A 22,879-nucleotide genomic window follows, 5' to 3' on the forward strand; every position below is an offset into this window, starting at 1 on the left:
TGTGATGGAGCCAAAGTGAATAGAATGTGGAAGCAAAGGAATAAAAAATGAAAAATAACAAGAAGAGCAGGGTTACAACATAAAAAATTTGAATTTCAGCCTTTCTTTACCGGTAACCTAGGTGTACAATGTTTTATGATATTTTGCAGGATGGATTTTTGGAGCGGCTGACTTCCAGTGAATTTGTGGCTCTGTCTCGGGAGGTTGAGAAGTTTATCACGGATTGTGAGACCATTAGTGGTCGACGGTGTATGTCACTGCGATTCTGTCTACAGTCACAGGTGATTACTAAGCTCTACTCTGTTAGCGACTGAAAATTCACTGATGAATGTCATAGAGTGTATGGTGTTATTTAATAAATGATACCCTTTAAATTCTGAATTCTGCAGGCACTTAAATTTGTAAACAGATTCCATGAAGAAAGACGGACCAAACTCAGGTAATCATCACATTGTAGTAGAATTATGTGTTCATTGGATGTGTGATTTATAGGGTAAAATATCTGTGATGTATTTTGGAATAACTGCTCATGAAAACATAAAGTAAGAATTTCCACATCTATAGAATAATGTTGTTTATCGTAGCCTCATTTTGGACAATGAGCGATGGAAACAAGCGGACGTCCCAGCAGAATTCCAAGAGCTCGTTAATCATATCACCCTAACAGGTACACTAAAATGCATAGTATGTCTTTAAAATAGAAAATATTTCACAGATTTATGATTTATATTGTTATCTCAAAGTCTCTAGAAACACATCCCAGCTTACAAAACCTGGTGAATGCTTTATAGATGTTTTTTTTAACTAAAATAGACTAGGATCCTGTTAATTGTTGATCTCTAATCATTTTCAGGCATGTTAAGTCTACCAGAAAGGACGGCAGATTCAGGTGTGTTCCTACATTTTGTATTTATTTTCAATTGATTTTTTGTAATACAGGTGTATTACCGGTAATTACTTTAAACCAAGTATTATACTTGCCATGTTTTATTTGCAAATGACAAATAGTGAATTAGCCGCAACCATAAATTTCCACAAACAAGTAGTCACAATTTTTTTGCTTCCAAAAATATTTTTATATCAATTCAAATTCTTACATCTGCCCCTTAACTAGATAAAATTCTACTGTGAATTCTAATTTTGCATTAGCTATGGTGTTTTGTATTTTATTGTGTCAGGGTTTATTTCATGATACAATAGTGTAACTCTATTGGACTTGATGACAAAGATGGTAAAGAAAAGTATGAACAGAGGTACAAGCTCACAGATGGTGTGGATATTTATGTCACATGTATAATACTTAGCTTGTTTTATTAGACTGCTCTATTTATGCATGGTAAGTTATAAATATTATTTATGATATTTATAATGTTACTATTATTTGACTTGTTTCTGTGTTTAGATAAAGGCCCTACAGAAGTGTTGGTAGTGGAAGATCAAACATTTGCAGTTGTAGGGTAAGTATTTACTTGCTTACTTAATTATCTTTTCCGCCCCCAGAGAATGTATGAGGCCTTATAGGGAAAGTAAATTGGGGTAAAATCCTAGTGCACATGTTTTCAAAATACCGGTAGGTAGAGTAGTAAAACAAAGATGATATTTCTGCATGCAATAGTAACTTTAATGTTCAATTTGGTAGTACGTGAAAATTCTACTGTCATTTTCCAACAGAGCACAGTGCTGATGATCAATTATATTAAAAAGTTTACAGTATAGAAGATGTTTATTCATATGGAGGGTAATCGTGTTCAAAATTCCAAACTTGAAAGTTTGTTAATCCAAACTTGTAATTGTATCAGTTTCATAGTCTACGTATGCAAGTTAAGGTAATTCCGACATCCAAGTATGTAATTGTGAACATACAACTGTGTAGACTTAGAGTTTATATCATGAATGTGTGTACATTGTATCTTTGATGCAAAACTTTGTTTCCCGGAATTTATATTTCCGTACTCTGAATAAAACACAAAGACGATTCACAAGTCTGCAAAGTTTTAATGTAAAGTCTACATGTTTGTCGAATTTTGTTAATGTGAAACTATGGAAGGGCATCAGTGCCACAATTATTTTTTTTGCAATTTTAACATTTTTTCAAAATGAAATAAATTATTTAGACTTTTTTTCTTTTTTATGGCGTCGAGCGAAGCTCGAGCGTCATCTAGTGATCGACCAGATTTAAGCGACTTAATGTGAGACAGTGGATGCATATGCATCCGCAATAGAAAATAGCAACAGCTGTAAACCAATTTCTTTGAAAACACTCACAATGAATAATAGCTTGAATATTAAATTACCGGTATGTCAATTGTATCTTCAATTAATTCTACTACAAAACAACATTATGGATAATTTTTATGCAAGAAAAATGTTATGGTTGTTGCGGATGAATTTCTATAGAGAGTGTGCGTCGAATGACATGAATTACATTTTGGGACCGATTACTGTTTTACAAACAACCTTAAAGATGGTAAAATAATTATAAAATAAACACGAATACTGTAGGACTATAAAGATTGAATTTCTTAATCTCAGCTTTACCTTTACATTCTTCAATCCAAATTTGTCCGAAAAAGCGATGATATTTGCCAGTATTATTGTATTCATCCATTTCCTCCATTTGTTACCGCTCCCTATCGTAACTTGATTGTGCTTGTAATAGTAGAGTCATGGTTGTAGTTTAGATGGAATCACTTTACTGTAGAACAATGCTATGACAATGGCAATTAGAAAGAATAATATATATTAAATTTATGAGACCCTTCATAGGTCTTTGATTGATTGAAAAGAAATTAGTTTGATCACAGGGGCTTGTGAAAAAATGTATAAGTAAAAAATAATTAGTACCTCGGAGAAAAAACACAGGTTTGTGTAGAATAAATAAATCAGTTAAAAGAAATTAGTATCTCAGAGAAAAAAACCCACTGTTTTTTTCCGAAATACCTTTTACCTTGATTAGTCAATATAGATCAAGTTTGCATTTTGTTCTGCTTCATTGATTTTTGAAGGAATTCATTATGCACTAAATTTATGTCGTGATGCACTACATTCAAATGAGGCATTCATTAGAAAATAGAAATTTAAATGAACTACTAGTATATTAATGGTGTTGTAGAGTAGGGTTTCCCCCATAGCCAGCTTTCCTCCCGGAAATCGTACTTCATCTAGAGTAGGATTTCCCCCAAAGACGTCACAAGTCTTTCTTTGTAAGGCAGATCCAATATATTTCATCCATATTCCAGTAATAAATGAAATGTCCATATTTAGGTAACAATTTTTCATACACAGACTCGTATAAAATGACACCCTAAAGAGAAAAGGGGAATCTGGTAGGGAACATGTATTGCTTACGCTATACTCTCAGAATGCTTGGTTAATTATAGTATAGATTTTTATTTGTTTACAGTGTAGATGTTTATTTGTTTACAGTATACAGTAGATGTTTATTCATATGTTAATTTGTTTACAGTATGTTTACTTGTTTACAGGACGGTGCTGATGCTGTTGAAGATGATGGTGGAGTATTGTCAGTGTGTTAATGACATTCCATCAGCGGCACCAGATCTGTTGTCTAGACTGGTAGACCTCTTCAAAGTGAGTCTCAGATCCATGTTAAACATACTGTAAACCAACTTTAATTTGCGACAACTTTATTTCGCAATTTACCAAGGATAAACTACTTCGTGACAATAAATTTTCTCGATCAAGCCATTTTGGATCTGTTGTTAATACACAAATACGCTTTAAAAGCCGGTTTATCGTGGCTAGAAATATTCGCAATGGTGAGGCTCTCGCGAACTTCGCGAAAATTTCTCGCATACGAATAAAAGTTGGTTTAAAGTAATCATTATGTACTTGTTAATTACATAACTGCGAAATCCCTAATTAGAAATGTGAATTATCTCTGATACGTTTTGTATTTTCTCGACAGTAATTCCTACAACATTTATTATATTTATTTTAAAAAATGGAGATAAATCAAGATAATCTTGAAATTCATGAATTATATTTCAGTGATGTGCTTATAATATATTTTCTCTACAGTTATTCTTACATGTATTCAATCTAATAAAAGTTAGATGTTAGATTCACTCACATACTCGCTACACTAACATCTAACAACATCCCATAGAGGGTCACGTCAGAGGTCAAATCCAGAACAACTCTAGACTTATCCGCTTCAAAAAATGTACGATGAATTTGCAGGTGATGAATTGATTGGTTGATAGAATTTGACCTCTGACGTGATGTTGTTAGATGTTAGATGTTAGTGTAGACAGAAAGTGAGCGGATTTAGCATCTAATTTTTATTAAATTGACATGTACAATTCTTACATTTATTATTGTGTCTATAAAAAAAATGGAGATAAACCAAGATAATCTTGTTGTCAGAGATTGTTGTAAAAGGGAGGTAACTTATAATAAAATTATTGATGTTCAATGTTGTAGATTTTCAATTCAAGAACTTGCCAGCTGGTGTTAGGTGCAGGTGCCCTTCAACTTGTGGGACTGAAAACCATCTCCACAAAGAATCTAGGTACACAGTGCTTTTAATAGTGCATATCAGTGTCTTAATCTTAAACTGCAATTTGTTTGTGGGAGAAAACTTGAACTAAAAGACCTTATCCTTATTTTTGAGGGGTCAAATTTTTGTGGTTTAAGGAAAAATTACTGGTGTGAGGGGATTTTTATTCGTGGTTAAAAGAGTACAACTTTACTGTTGTGCCAAATTTTAACATTTCAAAGGGGGATTCAAATTCATGTGTCTCTCTTCATCATGTAAACAACGAATATGAAATCCCAACCAAAATTAGTTATTTCAATATATATATATACAGAGCAAAGTAGCTGATCAGAGGAAATTCAGATTGTTGGTTTGTTTTCAGCTCTGGCCTCCAGATGTTTACAGTTGGTTGTGTACTTCATTCCTAAAGTCCGGCTCCATTTTGAGGAGAGACTGGCTTCTAAAAATAAAACAATGCTCAAACACCTGGACCAAGTACAAAAGGTAAACTACATATATGTATTGTATTGCGGGAAGGAAATTTCATTGTCTAAATAGAGACTTTTACCGATTACTGTATTTCATAGGATAACCTTTATAATAATGTGATTTTTTACAATGTTTATATTTTTTAGGTCTCCTTTTGCGATCTGTTGTTGTTCGTCATTTTGTGTCCATAGTTAATATAAAATAATATCTGCCCCTTCTCTAGAACTGCTATAGGAATTTCAACTAATTTCAGCATATGACATCGATGATCTTATTTACATGTAATAACATGTAAACTTAGATATTGATATTTTTTAAAGTTGAGTTCATTTTTTAAAATAACATGTATACTTTTAAAAGTGAGCTCAACTTTAAAAAATATTAATATCTATGAAAAGAGTGATAACTCAATCTCCTTTTGCCAGTTGAAAAAATAGAAATTAAGTTATTTCCCTTTCAGTATGCCAATAAAATTCATCAGTGGCTTAGGAAATTTTAATCTAAAAACAATTATTCCCTTTTGTAAATTACTCAAAAAATTAACCACATCTTTTTCAATGACCAAGAGAGGATTAACGATGTTTACGATTATGTGTTATTAAGTACTACATGTGTATTCAGGGTATAGTGACAAATGGAAATATATTAGGCTGGCAAGTAAAACGTTATACTCCTTATATAAATTTAACCAGACTAACTATTTTACTCAGATTAAAATGTGCATGTAAGATATTAATAACTTACCAATCATCAATAAAAAAGAAACAGGTCTTCTCATTTGTAATTTATGAGTGCGTGTTGCATTGTTATGGTTTACAGAAACATCCAAGTGTATTCATTTTATTCTTTTTTCTTTAATTATAGTTTCATTGCAAATACTTGATTTTTTTCACTTGTCTTTTATTACACTGAGCAACAAACAGATTGTCATTTGTATCTATACACAGTCCCCAGGGTCTACTCAGTCCACAGTTTATGTAACGGAGGAACTGTCCATCCTGGTCTATGATGTGGACACACTCATTGTCACGATCAGCTGTAAGGATGTGACTCTGACTGTCTGTGGTGATTCCTCGTGGATAAAATGTTTGGTTCTTTGGAGCAGGAGTTTGTCCAGTGTACCTGAATCTCAGTTTCCCGGCCTGATTGACCACCACTACTGCATCAGCTCTACTGTCTGACACACAGATATCCAGGTTCCTGTTCTCTGTTATGTATTTGTAATAATAACCAAATGAATAGAGAGGGTTACCTTTATCATCAAACTGAATGGTTTGTTTTTCTGTGGAGCCAGAGTAACAGACAGCTTTTGTTTGTGTGTAATCATCACTGTCCATGATAACCAGGAGGTCACCAGAGGAGGTACTACAGATACTCCAAGGTATCCAGTTCTGTAGTCTGATCACCTCCTCTATCTTCTCATTCTTCACAATGTTCACAGTTCTATCATTGTAATCAGTATAAACTAGATCTCCACTTCTTGTCACTGCTATGTTTATTGGTTTGTTCCCTGACTTGGTTGTGATTGACTTGAGTAGTGATCCTTGATTGATGCTGTAGAGTTTTATGGTGTTGACATTTCCTCTTGTCCAGATTTCTTCATCACTCAGACAGGCCACATTGTAAAGGTTTCTATACCCAGTGTCTATGGTGGTGACAGTCTCTGGTTCATCAAGCAGCTGTTTGACGGGAGGAAAGGATCCAGCTTCTGGTGATTTCTGTGTTTTCATACTGTAGCCATGTTTATCTGATGTTAAAGAACTTGATGATACAGTTCCAAACAATTTGCTGAATTCTGCTTGGATTTTTCCTGGAGCAAATTTAGGTAAGGAGGGAACCATTTTTTCTGGAAGATTTCTGTGTCTGTCTATTTCAGAACTGAGACTAAATAATTTTGAAATGATATTAGAATTTACAGCAACATCCATTGAATCAATTTCATCCTTGATGTCAGACATTGTCTTGTTTATTTCATCCAGATGTTTCTGTAGAGTTTGTAACTGTGTGTTTTTCATCTTATCAACTTCAGCTTTAAGTTTCTTGACAAGTTTGTCAATTTCTCTGTGCCAGTCCTCTCCATGTTTTGTTATGGCTGTTGAGAGATCTCCATATTCCTTTTCTAACTGAATCATTCTGTTTTGTACATCAGAGGCAATGTCCTGGTAGGTGGGGTAAATTGTCTCTTTTAATTCAGTTTGTTCTTTTAAAATCTTATCTTTTTTTTCATCAAGAACCTGTAAAACTTTTAGTAATTTATGACCTAGATGTTTATCTGAAGTAAGACAGCTGGCACACACAGGAATGTCACATTGTTTACAGTACATTTCACATCTCTCTTTGCTGTGTGATTTACATACAGGGTAGAGGGGAGTGGATTTTCTAAGTTGAAATGGGACAATTTCATGTTTTTTGAATTGATCAGGGATCATGTGTTCTCCCACACAGGCCTTACACAGGTTGACAAGACATGTATCACAGTGCATCTGTACTACAGTGGTCTCACACAGGTCACATCGCATCACGTCCTGGGCACTGGTACGGGGGTCCATTGTGAAACTATAGGCCTACTATAGAAAAAAAAATTGTGAATTCTAGATTTTGTCAAGGAACCTCAGATAAAGTAAAACAAATAAATAATGTGTGTTTGAACTTGTCAAATCATTGAAGAAATAAACTAAATTGTAGCATATTCACAATAACTTAAAAGTATACACGCTATAACTTGCGCTAGTTAAAATACGATTGGAAATTGATATAATTTGTTTATCAAATGAATAAAAGTTACGAAAATATTGTAAATTACACAATTAAAATTAAACGTGTTACAAAGATATCAAATTATGATTATTTATTATCCTGCAAGGAAAGAAAAATAGCTATTTTTAAATAAACCTATCACGTGACGCCGTCGCTACTTTTAGATTGATAAACAAACGTGGCGTAAAGAAAACGAGGTAGGCTGTTTGAGATACTACTCACTTTTGACGTGGATTGCAAGCGTTTTACTTAATGGTACTTATTTCTAGTGTTTTCAATACCAACCATCTTCTCTATTATGATGCATATTAACCATATATTAATGTCAGAATGCAGCATACCTCGTTGTCTGTGATTTCCCGTGGACATGTGTTTCTATATATAGGCCTACTGTTTACCACTTCATTCATCAATATTCATGAAAAGACTAAATTCTGAATTCCTAGATATCGTTTAATTGTTTTGTTATTACAACAACATCTATAGTACAATTTTGTGGAAAGTATTATTTTTCATTACACTTCATGTGTTTTAAATCCTTTATCATTTTGTTTCACACAAAATTTGGTGTTCATATAGCGTATATGACTTTAAATCTCTGTGAAATAAATAAAGCAGAGTTGTCTTTTCTTTCATCCTCATGGTATACAAGTTCTCTTTGCTATCTTTGTTGTAAATGGTGCAATGGGAGTTTAGAAATGCTTTGTACATCATCAGTAAACATGTAGATTACAAAATCAACTTTTGAAAACATACACCTCCTGTTGCAGTCATACCCATAATGATGCTCATGACCTTGAAAGCAATACTTTGATCAAGAACTTTGTTAAGATCAAGAAATGAAGGTATAGGTGATACATGTATGTATAAATTGGAGAAATATTGCTAAAATAAGAAAATCAATTAATAAACAAAATTAATATGAAATGAAATCAATCCATAATTGTTACCTGACTTTAATGGCGTCTGTCTTGTCAGCCAAATACACTACAAGTACATGTATCACATGACCCACTTACCTGTGTTATATACCTGTCAGGTATTTTACTTCCTGGTCTGCTTGTACTGGGGATTTAAATATTTTAGTTGTTTACTCTGCCTATTTTAACATATCTTTATCAATACAAGTAAGTATAAAAGTATTTATACTCCAACTTTCCTTGCTTCAATAAAATAAATTAAGTGAGAATAAGTTGTATTGCTACTTTTTTTTGTCTTGTATACTTTTAAAATAAATTATAATGTTAAAATAATTCAATATAAGAGTGGTGTAAAGCAAAAACTTGCCTGGGGACTTAGAAATTTTGACTAGTAATAGTATATATTTTTGTGATGGAGAATCTTTAAAAGTTCATACTTGATATAAAGATTGCTCATGATGAGAGGATGTGTTTTGACATTGACCAAAGGTCATTCTCATACGTTCAAGTCTTCAAGGTCACTGACAGAAAAAGTTTAACATTTTGTCCAGGTTATACATTTGTAATGATGAATTATTAAAAGATCAAACTTGGTACAAAGTTTGTTTATGACCTGATGTTTGTATAACTATCACACATGTCATTGTGGTGACTATTGGCCATTGACACAGCTTACTTTACATTTTTGATGATACAAATATTTGAGCTTTTCCATTGCAAAGCATGGACTTTCCTATTATATGCAAAAAGGAGTCCGGTTTAATTTAAATTTGAAAATAATTCATCAGTTTTTAACGGTCAAGTAGATTTAAAACGTAATGAACATAAACATCAGGAAAAAAATGCATGAACATTATAAATTTGTACTTGAATATTAATAGTGGAGTAAGATAGGCAGGATACATGGTTTTCTGCTTGATCTTATGTCTACAGTATACTGGTGAAACCGAAGTGGACTATAGGTTTCCTCTGCGTGTCTGTCTGTCTGTCTAGCTGTCCCACTGTCAGTCTGTCCTAATTGGTTTTCTGCACTTTTTTCTAAACACATGCAGTTTTGAGCTGAATTTTATTTTGTGAGTCACTCACTCACTCAATATCTTGATGAGTTACAGATCAAGTTTGAATGTTGTTTCGCTTCATTGAAGTTTTACAGAATTATGTAATTTTTAGCTCTACTGGTCAGAGACCAGAAGAGCTTATGCGATAGTAATACGTCCGGCGTCTGTCCGTCTGTCTAACTGTCTGTCTGAGTGTCTGTAAACAATTTTTTAAAATGCTACTCCTCCTACAGTTTTGGCCTGATTTCAATATAACTTGGCACACAAGTAGACTACACTAAGATACATAATTCTGTGTATCGGTTTTGGATTTCAATGAACAGTGTTGCTGTGGTTACTAAAAATAGAAATTTCTGAGAAATTATGTCAAAATGCTACTATTATAGTTTTGGTCTGATTTCAATATAACTTGGCACACAAGTAGACTACACTAAAATACATAATTCTGTGTATTGGATTTTGATTTCGATGAACGGTGTTGCAGTGGTTATCAAAATTAGAAATTTCTGTGAAATTGTTTCAAAATGCTACTCCTCCTACAGTTTTGGTCTGATTTCAATACAACTTGGCACACAAGTAGACTACACTAAGATACACAATTCTATGTATTTTTTTTTCGAGTTTAATGAATGGTGTTAACGTGGTTACTGAACATAAAACTTTCTGTGATATACTTTCAAAATGCTTCTCCTCCTACAGTTTTGGTTTTATTTCAATATAATTTTGCACAGAAGTAGACTACATTAAGATACACAGTTCTGTACATAGTACATACTCATATTGCGATTTTGTTGAACATACTGTAATTGCCTTGGTTACTAATAATAGAATTTTGTGTAAAATACTTTCAAAATGATACCCCAAATAGAGTTGTAGGCCGATTATAATATAATGTGGCATGCAAGTATACTACACTAAGAACATAGAGAGACTTAAACAAGGATCATTATTCTATTTATTGCTGTTGTAAAATTTCAATTCCCAACTGCTACTTTTCTCTTCCTTTGCTATAAGTGTAAACCAGTAGAGCTTCAGTCTTGACAGAGACTTCTGTGGTCCTTTTCACAAAAAAATCTTACGACTAAGACTAAAATTTCACCACTCTGTAATTTTTTATTGAATAAAGATATTTTTTCTAAATATTTAATTAATATGAAATCATAGAATATCAATATAATGTAACAGAAAAATAAGATTTTCGCAACTTAGATATTGCTGTAGAAAGGGGGAAAGTTTTAGTTTTGGTCGTAAGATTCTTTGTGAAAAGGGCAACTGGTTCATAATGTTTTAAGATCGGGATTGTTCTGCGCTAAATTCTGAAAGTCAACATGGTAAATATGAAGCGAGAAAAAGACGTTGAAAAAATGAGTTGAATTTTCAACTTCATATGGATTATTTTTTATGTTAAAGGCATGCACAACCTCAAAATTTTAACATTAAGCAGTTTTACCTTGGTCATAACTTTTGCATATTATAAATGATATCCTTAAGAAAAGGGGGAACCCGATAGGCGACATTTATTGCTTATGTAATACTTTCAGATTGCTTGTTATATCTATCATATTGTCATCTATAAATCATACAGGTTGTAAAATAATCGGGTGACCATTATGGCCCATGGACCTCTTGTGTGTTCTTTGGTGTAGCAGTATATATTATTTTTATTGTACAATATTTTTATGGTCATCACTTCTAACTGTGTTGAATTTTATTGTTCTTTCAGGATTACTGTGACCACATTAATGAGATAACAAACAAACTTGTTACTGTCATGGAGGGGGTCATAGCTCAACAACTGTCAAAGGTTAGTATGGATGTCAAAGATCAGTGTAGAGGTCAAAAGTGATTTACCATGAATGTATCTACTGAATATGACTATTTTGTACATGTTTCTATTTCTCAAATATTTACTTTTTTATCTGAATTTAAGGCAAAAGCTTCTTTTGTAAATAAAATGATCAGTTTTGCTTCTTTAAATTTGTAAATAAAATGTTTAGTTTTGTTTCTTTTTCAGTGGGAGGTGAAGGCCCCTATGCCCTCCATGTGTTTTAGGTCCATCTGTAAACAAATCAGCAAAATGCACGAAGCTGTCCTTGATATTTTGTTGCCAGATCAAATCAAGGTCAGCTCTCAGTTTAACTAGTAATATTCGATATGCATCATTTGAATGATGCCAATTTTATATGTATAACATTCACTAGTGCAATTTAAGTTGTTATTATTTTAATGTACTTTTTAAATACATGTATTCCTGGGTATATGTCCATTTGTTTAAAAAACAAATCTGACATTCAGAATTTGTGAATGGAAAAATTGATTCATTGAAAATGGCAAATTTCAGTAAATCATGATCATTTCTTCTTACTATCTATTTTGTTACAGGAGCTATTTACCAAGATTAACAGCTGTTTTAAGAAGTTGATCAGACAGCAATTAGTTACATTAGAAGTCTCTAAAAATGGGGGACCACAACACGGGTAAATATCTGACTTCAACACGGTTGAATATCTTACCTCAACACATATAAATATATGACCTCTACATGGGTAATTATCTGACCTCAACACATGAAAATATGACCTCTACATAGGTAATTATCTGACCTCTACATAGGTAATTATCTGACCTCAACACATATAAATATATGACCTCCACATGGGTAATTATCTGACCTCAATACATGTAATTATATGACCTCTACATGGGTAATTATCTGACCTCAATACATGTAATTATATGACCTCTACATAGGTAATTATCTGGCCTCAATATATGTAAATATATGACCTCTACATAGGTAATTATCTGGCCTCTACATGGGTAATTATCTGACCTCAACACATGTAAATAAATGACCTCTACATGGGTAATTATCTGACCTCAATACATGTAATTATATGACCTCTACATGGGTAATTATCTGACCTCAATACATGTAATTATATGACCTCTACATGGGTAATTATCAGACCTCTACATGGGTAATTATCTGACCGCAATAAGGGGAAATATCTGACCTTGTCATGGGTAATTATTTGATCTTGTCGTGGGTTAAACAGTAACTGACTTTAAAGATACACCCTTTTAATAGAAAGAAATAAGCTAGCACATAATATTCTGAACATGACTAAAGATATTGCCCTGTCTACATATTAATATATATGTACTGTCTTCTTAGCTAGCATTGTTTAGGTTTTGAAGCTTTCTGGATTGTAGGTCAAGTATTGACCTCAGCAAAATATTTGTTACCGGTAATCTCTATTAATTTTGCATATAGAATATACTTTCACTTCTTGTCACTTTGCACATGCACTTAAAATTAAAATAATGTAGCTTAATCCTTAACAAGAATTTATCTTTGTGATTTCAGACTGGTGATGTCCGACTTAGCATTCTATTCCGGGACATTTAAAACTTTACGAGGGTTGGAGAGTTTAGCACAAGACATGAACGATGTGTGGGACGTGAGGTGACAGCGCCCTCTACAGTCTGGCATGGTCATTTTTTCTCTGTGTGCAATAATAAGACACTGGTCATTGAAGGGGAGACAACTCACTCTCTCATGTCAACATGTTCTAAGTTATTATAATGGCATTTTTTAAAAACCAAACTTTTTATTCGTATGCATTTTATGAGACTGTTTATTATCTGATGTCTGTGATTTCTGAAGCAAAAAAGTGTCAGTAATATTTATACAAATAATAAAAATTATTTATTGACATTTTTGTCTTTTTTTAGTCAACTCTAGCGACCGTTTGTTATCCATTTTCGTTTGTTGCCGTGTGTTATCACCATATTCAAAGAAATTCCACAAACTTTGGATCAACTCTCATAGTTACATGTATGTTGAGAAAGGTTGCCTCTTCCAAAATTGTGATTTTCATGACTTTGGGGTCAGAGGTTTTGGTGTTGTTGGGGGGGGGGGGGGGGCTCTATTGATTATATATACATGTATTGAAAATGCTTTAATTCTTTGAAAAACTTCTCCTCTGCTCCTGGACATTAAATAAACTTACTACCGGTACATACATAGTTGGGAAAATTTTCGTGGTTTGAGAAAAAAATATTGGTTTGTGGGGAGTTAATTTCGTTGGTTGGAAAAATGCATAGTGGTACTGCATATCAAATTTTACATTTCATGGTGGTCATAAATTCATGGGTCTCTCCATATCTCGAAAACAACGAAAATGAAACGCCCACGAAAATTTGTGATTTCACAGTATTCTTTGAAAATATTCTATATTCTGGGTATTGTGCTGATGAACTACTTTTATATCTATGATGAACAATGATTCTTCTCAAGAAGAATTGTGAATTTCAAGGCCACTGGGTCAGGGGTACAGTATGGGTTCTGGTGTTAGGGTGGGGCTCTAATCATATATTGTAAATGAATTAATGCCTTGAAATTTGTACCTTGGTTTTAATCAAACATTTATGATGAGCAAGGATGCCTTTTCCAAAATAGTGAAATGTGTGACTCCAGGGTCAAGGTTCCTGTGGGGTAGGGGCGCTACTGATTATTGCTGAATATTACTGATTATAGACAAAATTTGCATTTTCCCCCTATTCTGCCTATGGGTATAAATTAACCAAACTAAGCATGCTAAATGCATAGGCATCGGAAGCAGTTTGAAAGGGGGGGGGGGGGCTAATTGATAGTGGGGAGCTAAACCAACAAAAAAGGTAATCCCTAATTTTCAATGCCTATATAATGTATATATTTGCAAAAAAGTTGGAGGGGGGCTAACCCACCCCCCCCCCCGTTCCGACGCCTATGCTAAATGTATGATTATGATAAGCAATGGTGCTAGTCTTTCAAAATTGACAATATCATGACCTCTGGCTTTAAACACAAACCATGGTGCCTCTTTCAAAATTTGTATGTCGTGGCCTCTGATTTATCAATTATTAGAAAGTTGCTGCATGATGCTGAGAGGTGACCTATAAGGCCTGTGGGCTTCCTGTTTTTTTTGGATTTACGTGAGATTTGGGTCTGAGATGATTGCTGGGGAGTAGTTTGAAGACGTTAGTGGTTATACGGTAGTGGGAAAGCAGCTGGGCCTGATGGAATCCCTCCAGAAGCCCTTAAAGCAGACACAAAGACTTCAGCAGACATGTTACTACCCCTCCTGCAGAAGATATGGTCAGAGGGGAAGGTACCAGCTGATTGGAAAAAAGGACATCTAGTGAAGCTACCAAAGAAAAGAGACCTGGGACAATATAAGAACTGGCGAAGAAAGACTTCGTCCTGAACAGGCAGGCTTTAGAAAGGACAAGTCCTGTACAGACCAGATCGCCACTCTACGTATAACAAGCAAATTCAAAGAATTGTGGTCCCCCGCTTTCGGTGTCTTTGTGGGTGAGATGTTATTTTTATGACATATTGTGTCTAATACGAACATCTTATCATACATGTATGTCATTTATTTAGAAAGTAACACTGAAGTTGATTTTTTGAAGGATGAAAACCCTAATCCTGACTGTTAAAATTTATGGCCAAAGTAAAATGGTTTTTAAAAGTAGGTCAACTCCAAGGTCAAGATCAAAGGGTCAAAGTTGTTGATATCCAATGAAAAGTTTTCTCACAAGAATTACATATGTGAAGTATGAAAGCCCTAGCCCTTACTGTTCAAAATTTATGGTCAAGTTTAGAGTTTTTTCATAAGTACATAAAACTTTAAGGTCAAGGTCAAAAGGTCAAAGATGTTGATATCCAATGAAAGGACTTGCCACAAAGAATACATATGTAAAATATAAAAGTCCTAGTATCTACCGTTCAATAGTTGTGACCGATGATAAAGTATTTTTAAAAAATAGTTAAAACTCCAAGGTCAAGGTCAAAAGGTAAAAGTTATTGGTATTGAATGAAAGGTCTTCTCAAAAGGATCACATATGTGAAGTACAAAAGCCCTAGTCCTCACCGTTCAAAAGTTATGGTCAAGGTTAAAGTTTTTTCATAAGTACAGAAATCTCCAAGGTCAAGGTCAAAAGGTCAAGGTTGTTGGTATCCAATGAAATGTCTTGCCACAAGGAATACATATGTGAAATATAAAAGTCCTAGTATCTACTGTTTAAAAGTTGTAACCAATGTTAAATTTTTTAAAATGTAATTAAAACTCCAAGTTCAAGGTCAAAGGGCAAAAGTTATTGGTATCCAATGAAAGATCTTCTCACAAGGATTACATATGTGAAGTACGAAAGCATTTGTCCTCACTGTTCAAAAGTTATGGTCAAGGTTAAAGTTTTTTCATAAGTACGTGAATCTCCAGGGTCAAGGTCAAAAGATCAAGGCTGTTGTTATCCAATGAAAGGTTTTGCCACAAACAATATATATGTGAAATATGAAAGTCCTAGTACCCACTATTCAAAAGTTATGACCAAAGTAAAAGCTTGGAATTTTTGTGTAAAAATGGGTCAAACCCCAAGGTCAAGGTCAAAAGGTCAAATTTGGTGGTACCCAAAGAAAGGTCTTGTCACAAGGAATACACATGTGAAATATGAAAGTCCTAGCTCCACTAAATCAAAAGTTATGGGCAAGGTTAAAGTTTTTGTGACGGACAGACTGACGGACAGACGGACAGACGAATGAGATTTAATGTCCCCTCGCTTTCGCGAAAGCGGGGGACAATAATCGAACAGTCACTGGAGTGGCAGTCAACACTGTATCTTAACTTCATAGACTTTGAAAAGGCCTTTGATAGTGTTGATAGAAAAGTCATCTGGAAACTACTACAGCATTATGGAACGCCTCCTACCTTTATCAACCTGATACAACAATTGTATGACGAGGCAACATGCCAAGTCATCCACAATGGAAAGCTTACTGAAGCGTTCGAGGTACAGACTGGGGTTAGACAAGACTATTTGCTGTCACCAATGATTTTTCTAGTGGTAGTGGACTGGATCATGCGGGAGACAACGAAAGATAGTAAGACAGGAGTCCAGTGGACTTTCACTCAGTGTTTGGAAGACCTTGACTTTGCAGATGATCTATGCCTCATGTCCCAGAAGTATGAACATATGCAGCTCAAGACAAATAGGCTTGCAAAAGAAGCAGCAAAGACAGGTCTAAAGGTGAACATCGAAAAGACAGAGGTGATGTGGCTCCACAACAAACAGCAAACGCCATTTACACTTGGAGAGCACATCCTTAAAGATGTAGAATCCTTTACATACTTAGGCAGTATCGTCACAGCCACTGGTGGAACAGATGAAGACATAAAAGCTAGAATTAACTAGAGGTACTGTGAGCGATGAGCTCACTAAATGATACCCCCCGCCTCCCATATGGTTATAACTGGTGAAAAAGTCCATGTTTTCCTGTGGCCGGGAAACCCAAAATATGTGTCGGATCAAAAAGTAAAATAGGAGGTGCACAATGGCAATATGTAATAAAGATTTTGTGAAAGTTTCATCAAATTTCATTCAGTGGTATGAGAGGAGTTACGGATAAGAGATGGGTACCCCAAAGCGTAACAGACGGACGGACAGACAGACAGACGGACGGACGTACAGACAGACGGACGGACGGACGGACGGAATTAACGATTACTATATACCCTCCCGCTTTTCAAGGGGGGGGTATAATAAAGCCAGACACATCTTCACCACCCTCAAGCCTGTGTGGAGTTCAACAGCACTATCCACACGCATTAAACTCCGCATCTACAACACCAATGTTAAGTCTGTGCTCCTATAAGGGTCTGAAACATGTAGAGTCACCAACACCACCTCCAACAAACTACAAACCTTCGCTAACAGATGTCTGCGCCACATATTAAACATCAGATGGCCAGAAACTATAAGCAACAAGATCCTGTGGGAAAAAACAAACTAAGACCCAATCACTATAAACAAATAGCTCGCAGAAAGTGGCGACGGATTGGACATTACACCAGGAGACATTACACGCCACTCACTCGAGTGGAACCCACAAGGTAAACGGCCAGTTGGGCGTCCCAGGAAAACTTGGCGCGAAGGACATGTGAAGAGGAGATCAGGCAATGCACTTGGGAACAACTGAAAAGGGCTACCCAGAAAAGAGTGCGGTGGAGAACTGTTGCCGAGGCCCTATGTTCCACCAGGAACAAAAAGAAACCATGATGATGATGAGTAGTTATTTAGTAAAGTTTCCACTCAACCATGGAGTTTTGCAAATTTTGAATTCGATTATGTATGAAACTAGAGGTTTAGCTAATTTTTGTGAATTTGGTGTGCCATAATGTAGGGCTTTCGTATTTCACAGGTGTATTCCTTGTGACAAGACCTTCCTTTGGGTAAAAACACTTTTGATCTGACCACCTTTGAAGTCTGTCATGCATCACATTCAGCAAAAAAAAAAAAAAAAAAAAATCAGTCAGAAAAGTTATGGTGATACATGTAAAAGATCATAGGCCTTGTCGTAATTTGAATTTTGCTCGTTTAAGGATTTTTTTTAATATTTACATTTTAAATTATTTTTGCATACTCGGTATTTTGCATAGAAAATATTTGAGAGTATTGCTTTTATCTGCATGATATGGTGTTCTGCACGTTTTATGCAATTCTCATGGTCCAGTAAATAAAGAATACTCGGTATTAGTCATTTTGTATCTAAATATATTGTATCAAAAGAATTGGCAATGGACTTAAAAAAAAAACAGAAAAAGGGGGTTAGATCTTTTACGGTCAGAAATATCAGTCAGAAAAGTTATGCTGAAAAAAGTTATGTTGAGATACTTGTAAAAGATCATTGGCCTTGTCGTGATTTGAATTTTGCTCGTTTAAGGATTTTTTTATATTTAAATTTTAAATTATTTATGCATAGAAAACATTTGAAAGTGTTAATTTATCTGCATGTTATGGTATTCTGTAGGTTCCATGCGATTCGCCCAGTCAAGTAAATAAAAAGTATAACCGGTAAAGTCATTTTATGTCTAAATATATTATATCAAAAGAATTTAATGCATTGGCAATGGAATTCAAACAAACAGAAAAGGGGGGCGGGTTAGATCTTTTATCGTTGAAAAAAAAAATCATAAACCCTCGTCATTAAGTTGCCATACGGGGACCTCAGTGTTTCACAAATACATCTTAATTGTTCTTTTAAATATTTACTGTGTAAAATAAAATATACATAAGACCCTAGAGCTAAATACATGTATTAGATTGTTAGTTAACCATTATGCGATTGTTATTTAGGGTCCATAAAATTTTCAGAGATGTGGATATGGGATAAAAATCCATTTACAACACCCCCCCCCCCCCCGATAAAAAAAAATCAAATATGAAAAACTGCTTTGGGGAATTTTGACTTTTTCTCAAAAATTATCTTTCAATGACATTTTGTAAATCAACACCAACAATATTTGAAATTACCTAAAACAAACAATTATTAAGAGCTCTCTCTCTCTCTCTCTCTCTCTCTCTCTCTCTCTCTCTCTCTCTCTCTCTCTGGTGTAAATACGTCGGGCTCGGTATTCAGGGTTGAATTTTGTAGATGTCAACTGTGCAGAAGAAGAAAATTAGGCCAAGGTTATATTATTGTTGCAGTGTTGCATACACAGGACAGAATCAAGAATGGCTGCACCAACGGTAAGAATTTTTACAGTAATTATTTTACAAACTGTAGTTAGACACTTTATTTAATTCATTTTTGAATTATGAAGGAATCGCCAGAAATTCCTCTGTTGCAATAACTGCGTCATAAACTCTTCCTCGTATTCTACTTAAAAAATAAAGACAAAAATAAAATAACGCCATGTATTCTTACTTTAAATGGGTTTATACATACCACAGAGAGAAACCTTTTGGTTTATCAGTTCATTGGCTAGGAAGAAATGTCGGGGGGGGGGGGGGAGGGGGCACTAAGGGAATACCTCACTGAGACGTGAGCAGGTCCAGCACAATACCCCGATAAAGGTATACTAAAGCTATATAGCTTTATCAAGTTATTTAAAATACCTTGATCAAGGTATTTTATGTAATGAAAATTCGAAAAAATTCTTTAAAATTTAATTACTGAGAATCGAGTTCTGAGTTGTTGTCAGTAAATTCACTCATGCATGTAAAGTACTTAAACACAAACAAATCAGTAGAAAAACGTGTCGTAAGAGAAGACGTTATTTCATGCTTTCTTTTTGATACCAGAGTGTTTTTCATGCACAAATAAACACACTGTCAAAAACTCAGAATTCGACTTTCAGTATTTAAATTTTTAAAGATTTTTTTTGAATTTTCATTACATAAAATACCTTGATCAAGGTATTTTAAATACCTTGATAAAGCTATATACAGTGCTATAACAAAAGTATTCGCGATTTTTAGGCAATCGTGTCTTTCTTGCGCTGCGCCTCGCTCGGGGAATGGGTAATAACTCTAATTAGATGCCTTGTTGACATACGAAATTTTTACAGAGTTGTCTTCACATCGGAAGTGACATTATATGTAAGTATTTTTATCGTCTGCTGTCTTGGATTTTATGTAAACACACAGATATTACGATGGGTAGGAAATCTACAGAAATATCAAATGATGTCAAAAAATTAATCGTGGAAATGAAAAAGGAGGGCCAAAAACATCAGTAATTGTGAATTTATTACAAATACCTGAGTCAACCATCAGATCTATTTGGAAAAAATATTTGTCAAATGGTGAAGTCAAAACATTGAAAAGAAAAGGACGCCCTCGGAAGCTGTCAAAACGAGATCAGAACTGGATTATTAGACATACTAAAACTAACAGAGGACGGGTTTTAAAGGATATTACTAATGAATTTAATGAAAGCAGGGTTGCTAATGACTTTGTTAATCCACGGACAGTCCAAAGATTTTTGCGTGATCATGATTATAAGCGAAGAGTTGTTAGAAAAAAATGGCCGTTTCCGAGATCAACAGAAAAAGGCGTGTTGCATGGTGTTTAGAGAAAAGAAAACTCACAGTGAATAATTATTGGAACACAATTATATTTTCTGATGAAAGTCAGATAGTTTTAGGAGAGAATCATAGAGTGTATGTGTGGAGAACATTTAAAGAATTGTACTTGCCGCAGTGCATGTGCCCCCCTCGGCAGAGAAGGATTTCGGTAATGGTGTGGTGATGCATCACTTACCACGGGGTTGGTACACTTTGCATGGTCAATGGAAATATTAATGCAGTAAAATACATATCCATTTTAGAAGATCAACTTTGGCCCGTCATTGCCCGACATTTCCTCAACAAAACTTATCGTTTTCAAGACGACAACGCCCCTGTCCATAGAGCTCGTATTACTGTAGATTACAAACAACAAAATAATATTCCTACAATTGTATGGCCAGCTCAATCACCGGACATTAATATTATAGAGAATTTATGGCTAAAAATCAAGAGAACTCTGCAAAATCGAGCTCCAAACATAAAGACTCTGGAAGAATTGTTCGAATCTGGACTTCCTTCAACGAAAACTATATCAAATCCTTGTATGAATCTATTCCCCGTCGACTATTAGCGGTAATCAAGTCTAAGGGCCACCTCACCAAGTATTAATAAAGGTAAGTCTGTTGTTCGTTTCACAATTTATTGTTTATTTTTACGAAGCGCATCGTGTTTACGTCCGCCATTTTGAAAAATCAAGAATACTTTTGTCATAGCACTGTAGCTTTATCAAGCTATATACCTTTATTGGGGTATTGTGCTGGACCTGGTGAGGCGCATGTACCATTACCAATCAAGTTATTTAATGAAAATGCAGGCGCGGATCCAGGATTTGGAGTTAGGGGGGGGGCGCCAAAATAGGCAAGGGGTCTGGGGGCCGCCTTGAGGCCCCCAGTGGGTCCAGGGCAAAGCCCTGGTGGGGGCCCAGGGGGCGAAGCCCCCGGAAGCTCCTTGATTCTAGAGATTTTGAAGGGTTAAAATGAGGTCTACCAAAGCCCTGGTGGGGGCTCAGGGGGCAAAGCCCCTGGAAGCTCCTTGATTCTAGAGATTTTGAAGGGTTAAAATGAGGTCTACCAAAGCCCTTGTGGGGGCCCAGGGGGCGAAGCCCCCGGAAGCTCCTAGATTTTAGAGTTTTTGAAGGGTTAAAATGAGGTCTACCAAAGCCCTGGTGGGGGCCCAGGGGGCAAAGCCCCCGGAAGCTTCTGGATTCTAGAGATTTTGAAGGGTGAAAATGAGGTCTACCAAGTAGACATAATTGATTTACGCTAACTTTGTCAATTTTAGGGGGGGCGCGCGCCGGGTGCGCCCCCCCTTAAATCCGCCACTGAAATGTGTTAATGATATAAAAGTAACAGTTTCTGTTTCTAAATGATGCAAAAACAAAATAAATGGTTACTTTAGCCTCTTGAAAAAAACCCACAAAAGCAAACAATTAGTCAAAACACACATGTCTCTGATGTGACAAACAAATTCACTGTTTACTTATGTTCTGAGTGTGCAATCCAATTCTAATTATCTTGGATATTATTTAGAATTTATGAATCCAAAGAAATGTAAAAACAACCCTATTCAGATCATGATGCAAAAGCGTCAAGCAAATTGAAAGGGATGGGGTGGGGGCTAAACTAACAAAAAAAAAGTTTAGGGCTAAGCCCCAATTTTCAATTACTATAATATGTCTATCTTTGCAAAAAAGTAGGAAGGGTGGTACCCTCCAGCTCCCCGGTTCTGATGTCATGTGTGTATGGATTGATAATTCATCATTATGATAAATATATCCTAATGAAAAACCTGACCTGCTAAAATTTTCAATTAATTAGTGATGCAGCTGAATTTAATACAAAATTGAGAAGTATATTATATATATCTATATACATGATATATCTCTTCCTTTTGTTAGATAAGTGCTTGAAAGCTGAAGAAATGTGACTAAGTCTCATTGATAAAGATGACAAAGAAATATCCATTGAAATGAACAATTAAATCTCTTCCTTGTTCCTTTAATTAAGGAGATAATGTTTGATCTTTTCCTTAAGTAATACGTATTTATCAGTGATAACCCCTCCTTAACATGCCAGAAAGATTTCATCATATCTGGACTACAAGAAGTTGATACAGTATTATGTTGTTTTTTAGCACATACAAAAAAATCCCTTAATTAGACCATCTTTAAAATTGCCCTCTTCTGACTGACCAATCGAAAATGGCCCGACTTTTTTAACCTGCAGGAAACAATATTTTTTCATTCCTGAATTTTCTCTG

The 22,879-nt window shown here is 34.9% G+C and overlaps 3 protein-coding genes across 4 annotated transcripts; 2 read left to right on the plus strand and 1 right to left on the minus strand.

Annotated features, from left to right (window-relative positions):
• Positions 1-149: 149 nt before the first annotated feature.
• Positions 150-13,446, plus strand: LOC134271121 (vacuolar protein sorting-associated protein 54-like; the record flags this gene model as incomplete). The annotated part of the gene is made up of 12 exons (XM_062753371.1): positions 150-281; positions 390-439; positions 585-667; positions 854-889; positions 1,403-1,457; positions 3,486-3,591; positions 4,447-4,534; positions 4,884-5,005; positions 11,449-11,529; positions 11,740-11,847; positions 12,108-12,202; positions 13,096-13,446. Coding segments are annotated over 12 exons (1,059 nt in total), but the record flags the coding sequence as incomplete, so codon positions are not given.
• Positions 5,745-8,731, minus strand: LOC134271118 (E3 ubiquitin-protein ligase TRIM71-like). Of its 2 annotated transcripts, none has more exons than XM_062753368.1 (2): positions 8,698-8,731; positions 5,745-7,554 (listed from the first exon to the last, which is right to left on the minus strand). In XM_062753368.1, exon 2 carries the CDS (start codon positions 7,537-7,539, stop codon positions 5,857-5,859), a length of 1,683 nt encoding a protein of 560 aa, XP_062609352.1. In that variant the 5' UTR covers positions 7,540-7,554; positions 8,698-8,731; the 3' UTR covers positions 5,745-5,856. The 2 variants fall into 2 exon arrangements, with proteins under 2 accessions (XP_062609352.1, XP_062609353.1); XM_062753369.1 differs by having other exon boundaries at positions 5,745-7,557.
• Positions 13,447-14,789: 1,343 nt separating the features above from the next.
• On the plus strand, positions 14,790-16,964 carry LOC134271119 (uncharacterized). Its single transcript, XM_062753370.1, has 2 exons — positions 14,790-14,868; positions 16,405-16,964. The coding sequence occupies exons 1-2, from the start codon at positions 14,790-14,792 to the stop codon at positions 16,962-16,964; spliced, it is 639 nt and encodes a 212-aa protein (XP_062609354.1).
• Positions 16,965-22,879: the final 5,915 nt, after the last annotated feature.

Source organism: Saccostrea cucullata, unplaced genomic scaffold, assembly GCF_032062105.1.
Source record: "Saccostrea cucullata isolate Sc308-1 unplaced genomic scaffold, CSIRO_AGI_Scuc_v1 ctg8813, whole genome shotgun sequence".
NCBI lineage: Eukaryota > Metazoa > Mollusca > Bivalvia > Ostreida > Ostreidae > Saccostrea > Saccostrea cuccullata.

Excerpts from the sequence above, each read along its gene's own strand:
- LOC134271118 (XM_062753368.1), bottom strand. The coding sequence starts at position 7,539 with ATGGACCCCCGTACCAGTGCCCAGGACGTGATGCGATGTGACCTGTGT.
- LOC134271119 (XM_062753370.1), top strand. The coding sequence starts at position 14,790 with ATGGAATCCCTCCAGAAGCCCTTAAAGCAGACACAAAGACTTCAGCAG. Across the intron at positions 14,869-16,404 it reads CCCCTCCTGCAGAAGATATG|ACTTTGAAAAGGCCTTTGAT; the intron begins GTCAGAGGGGAA and ends TTAACTTCATAG.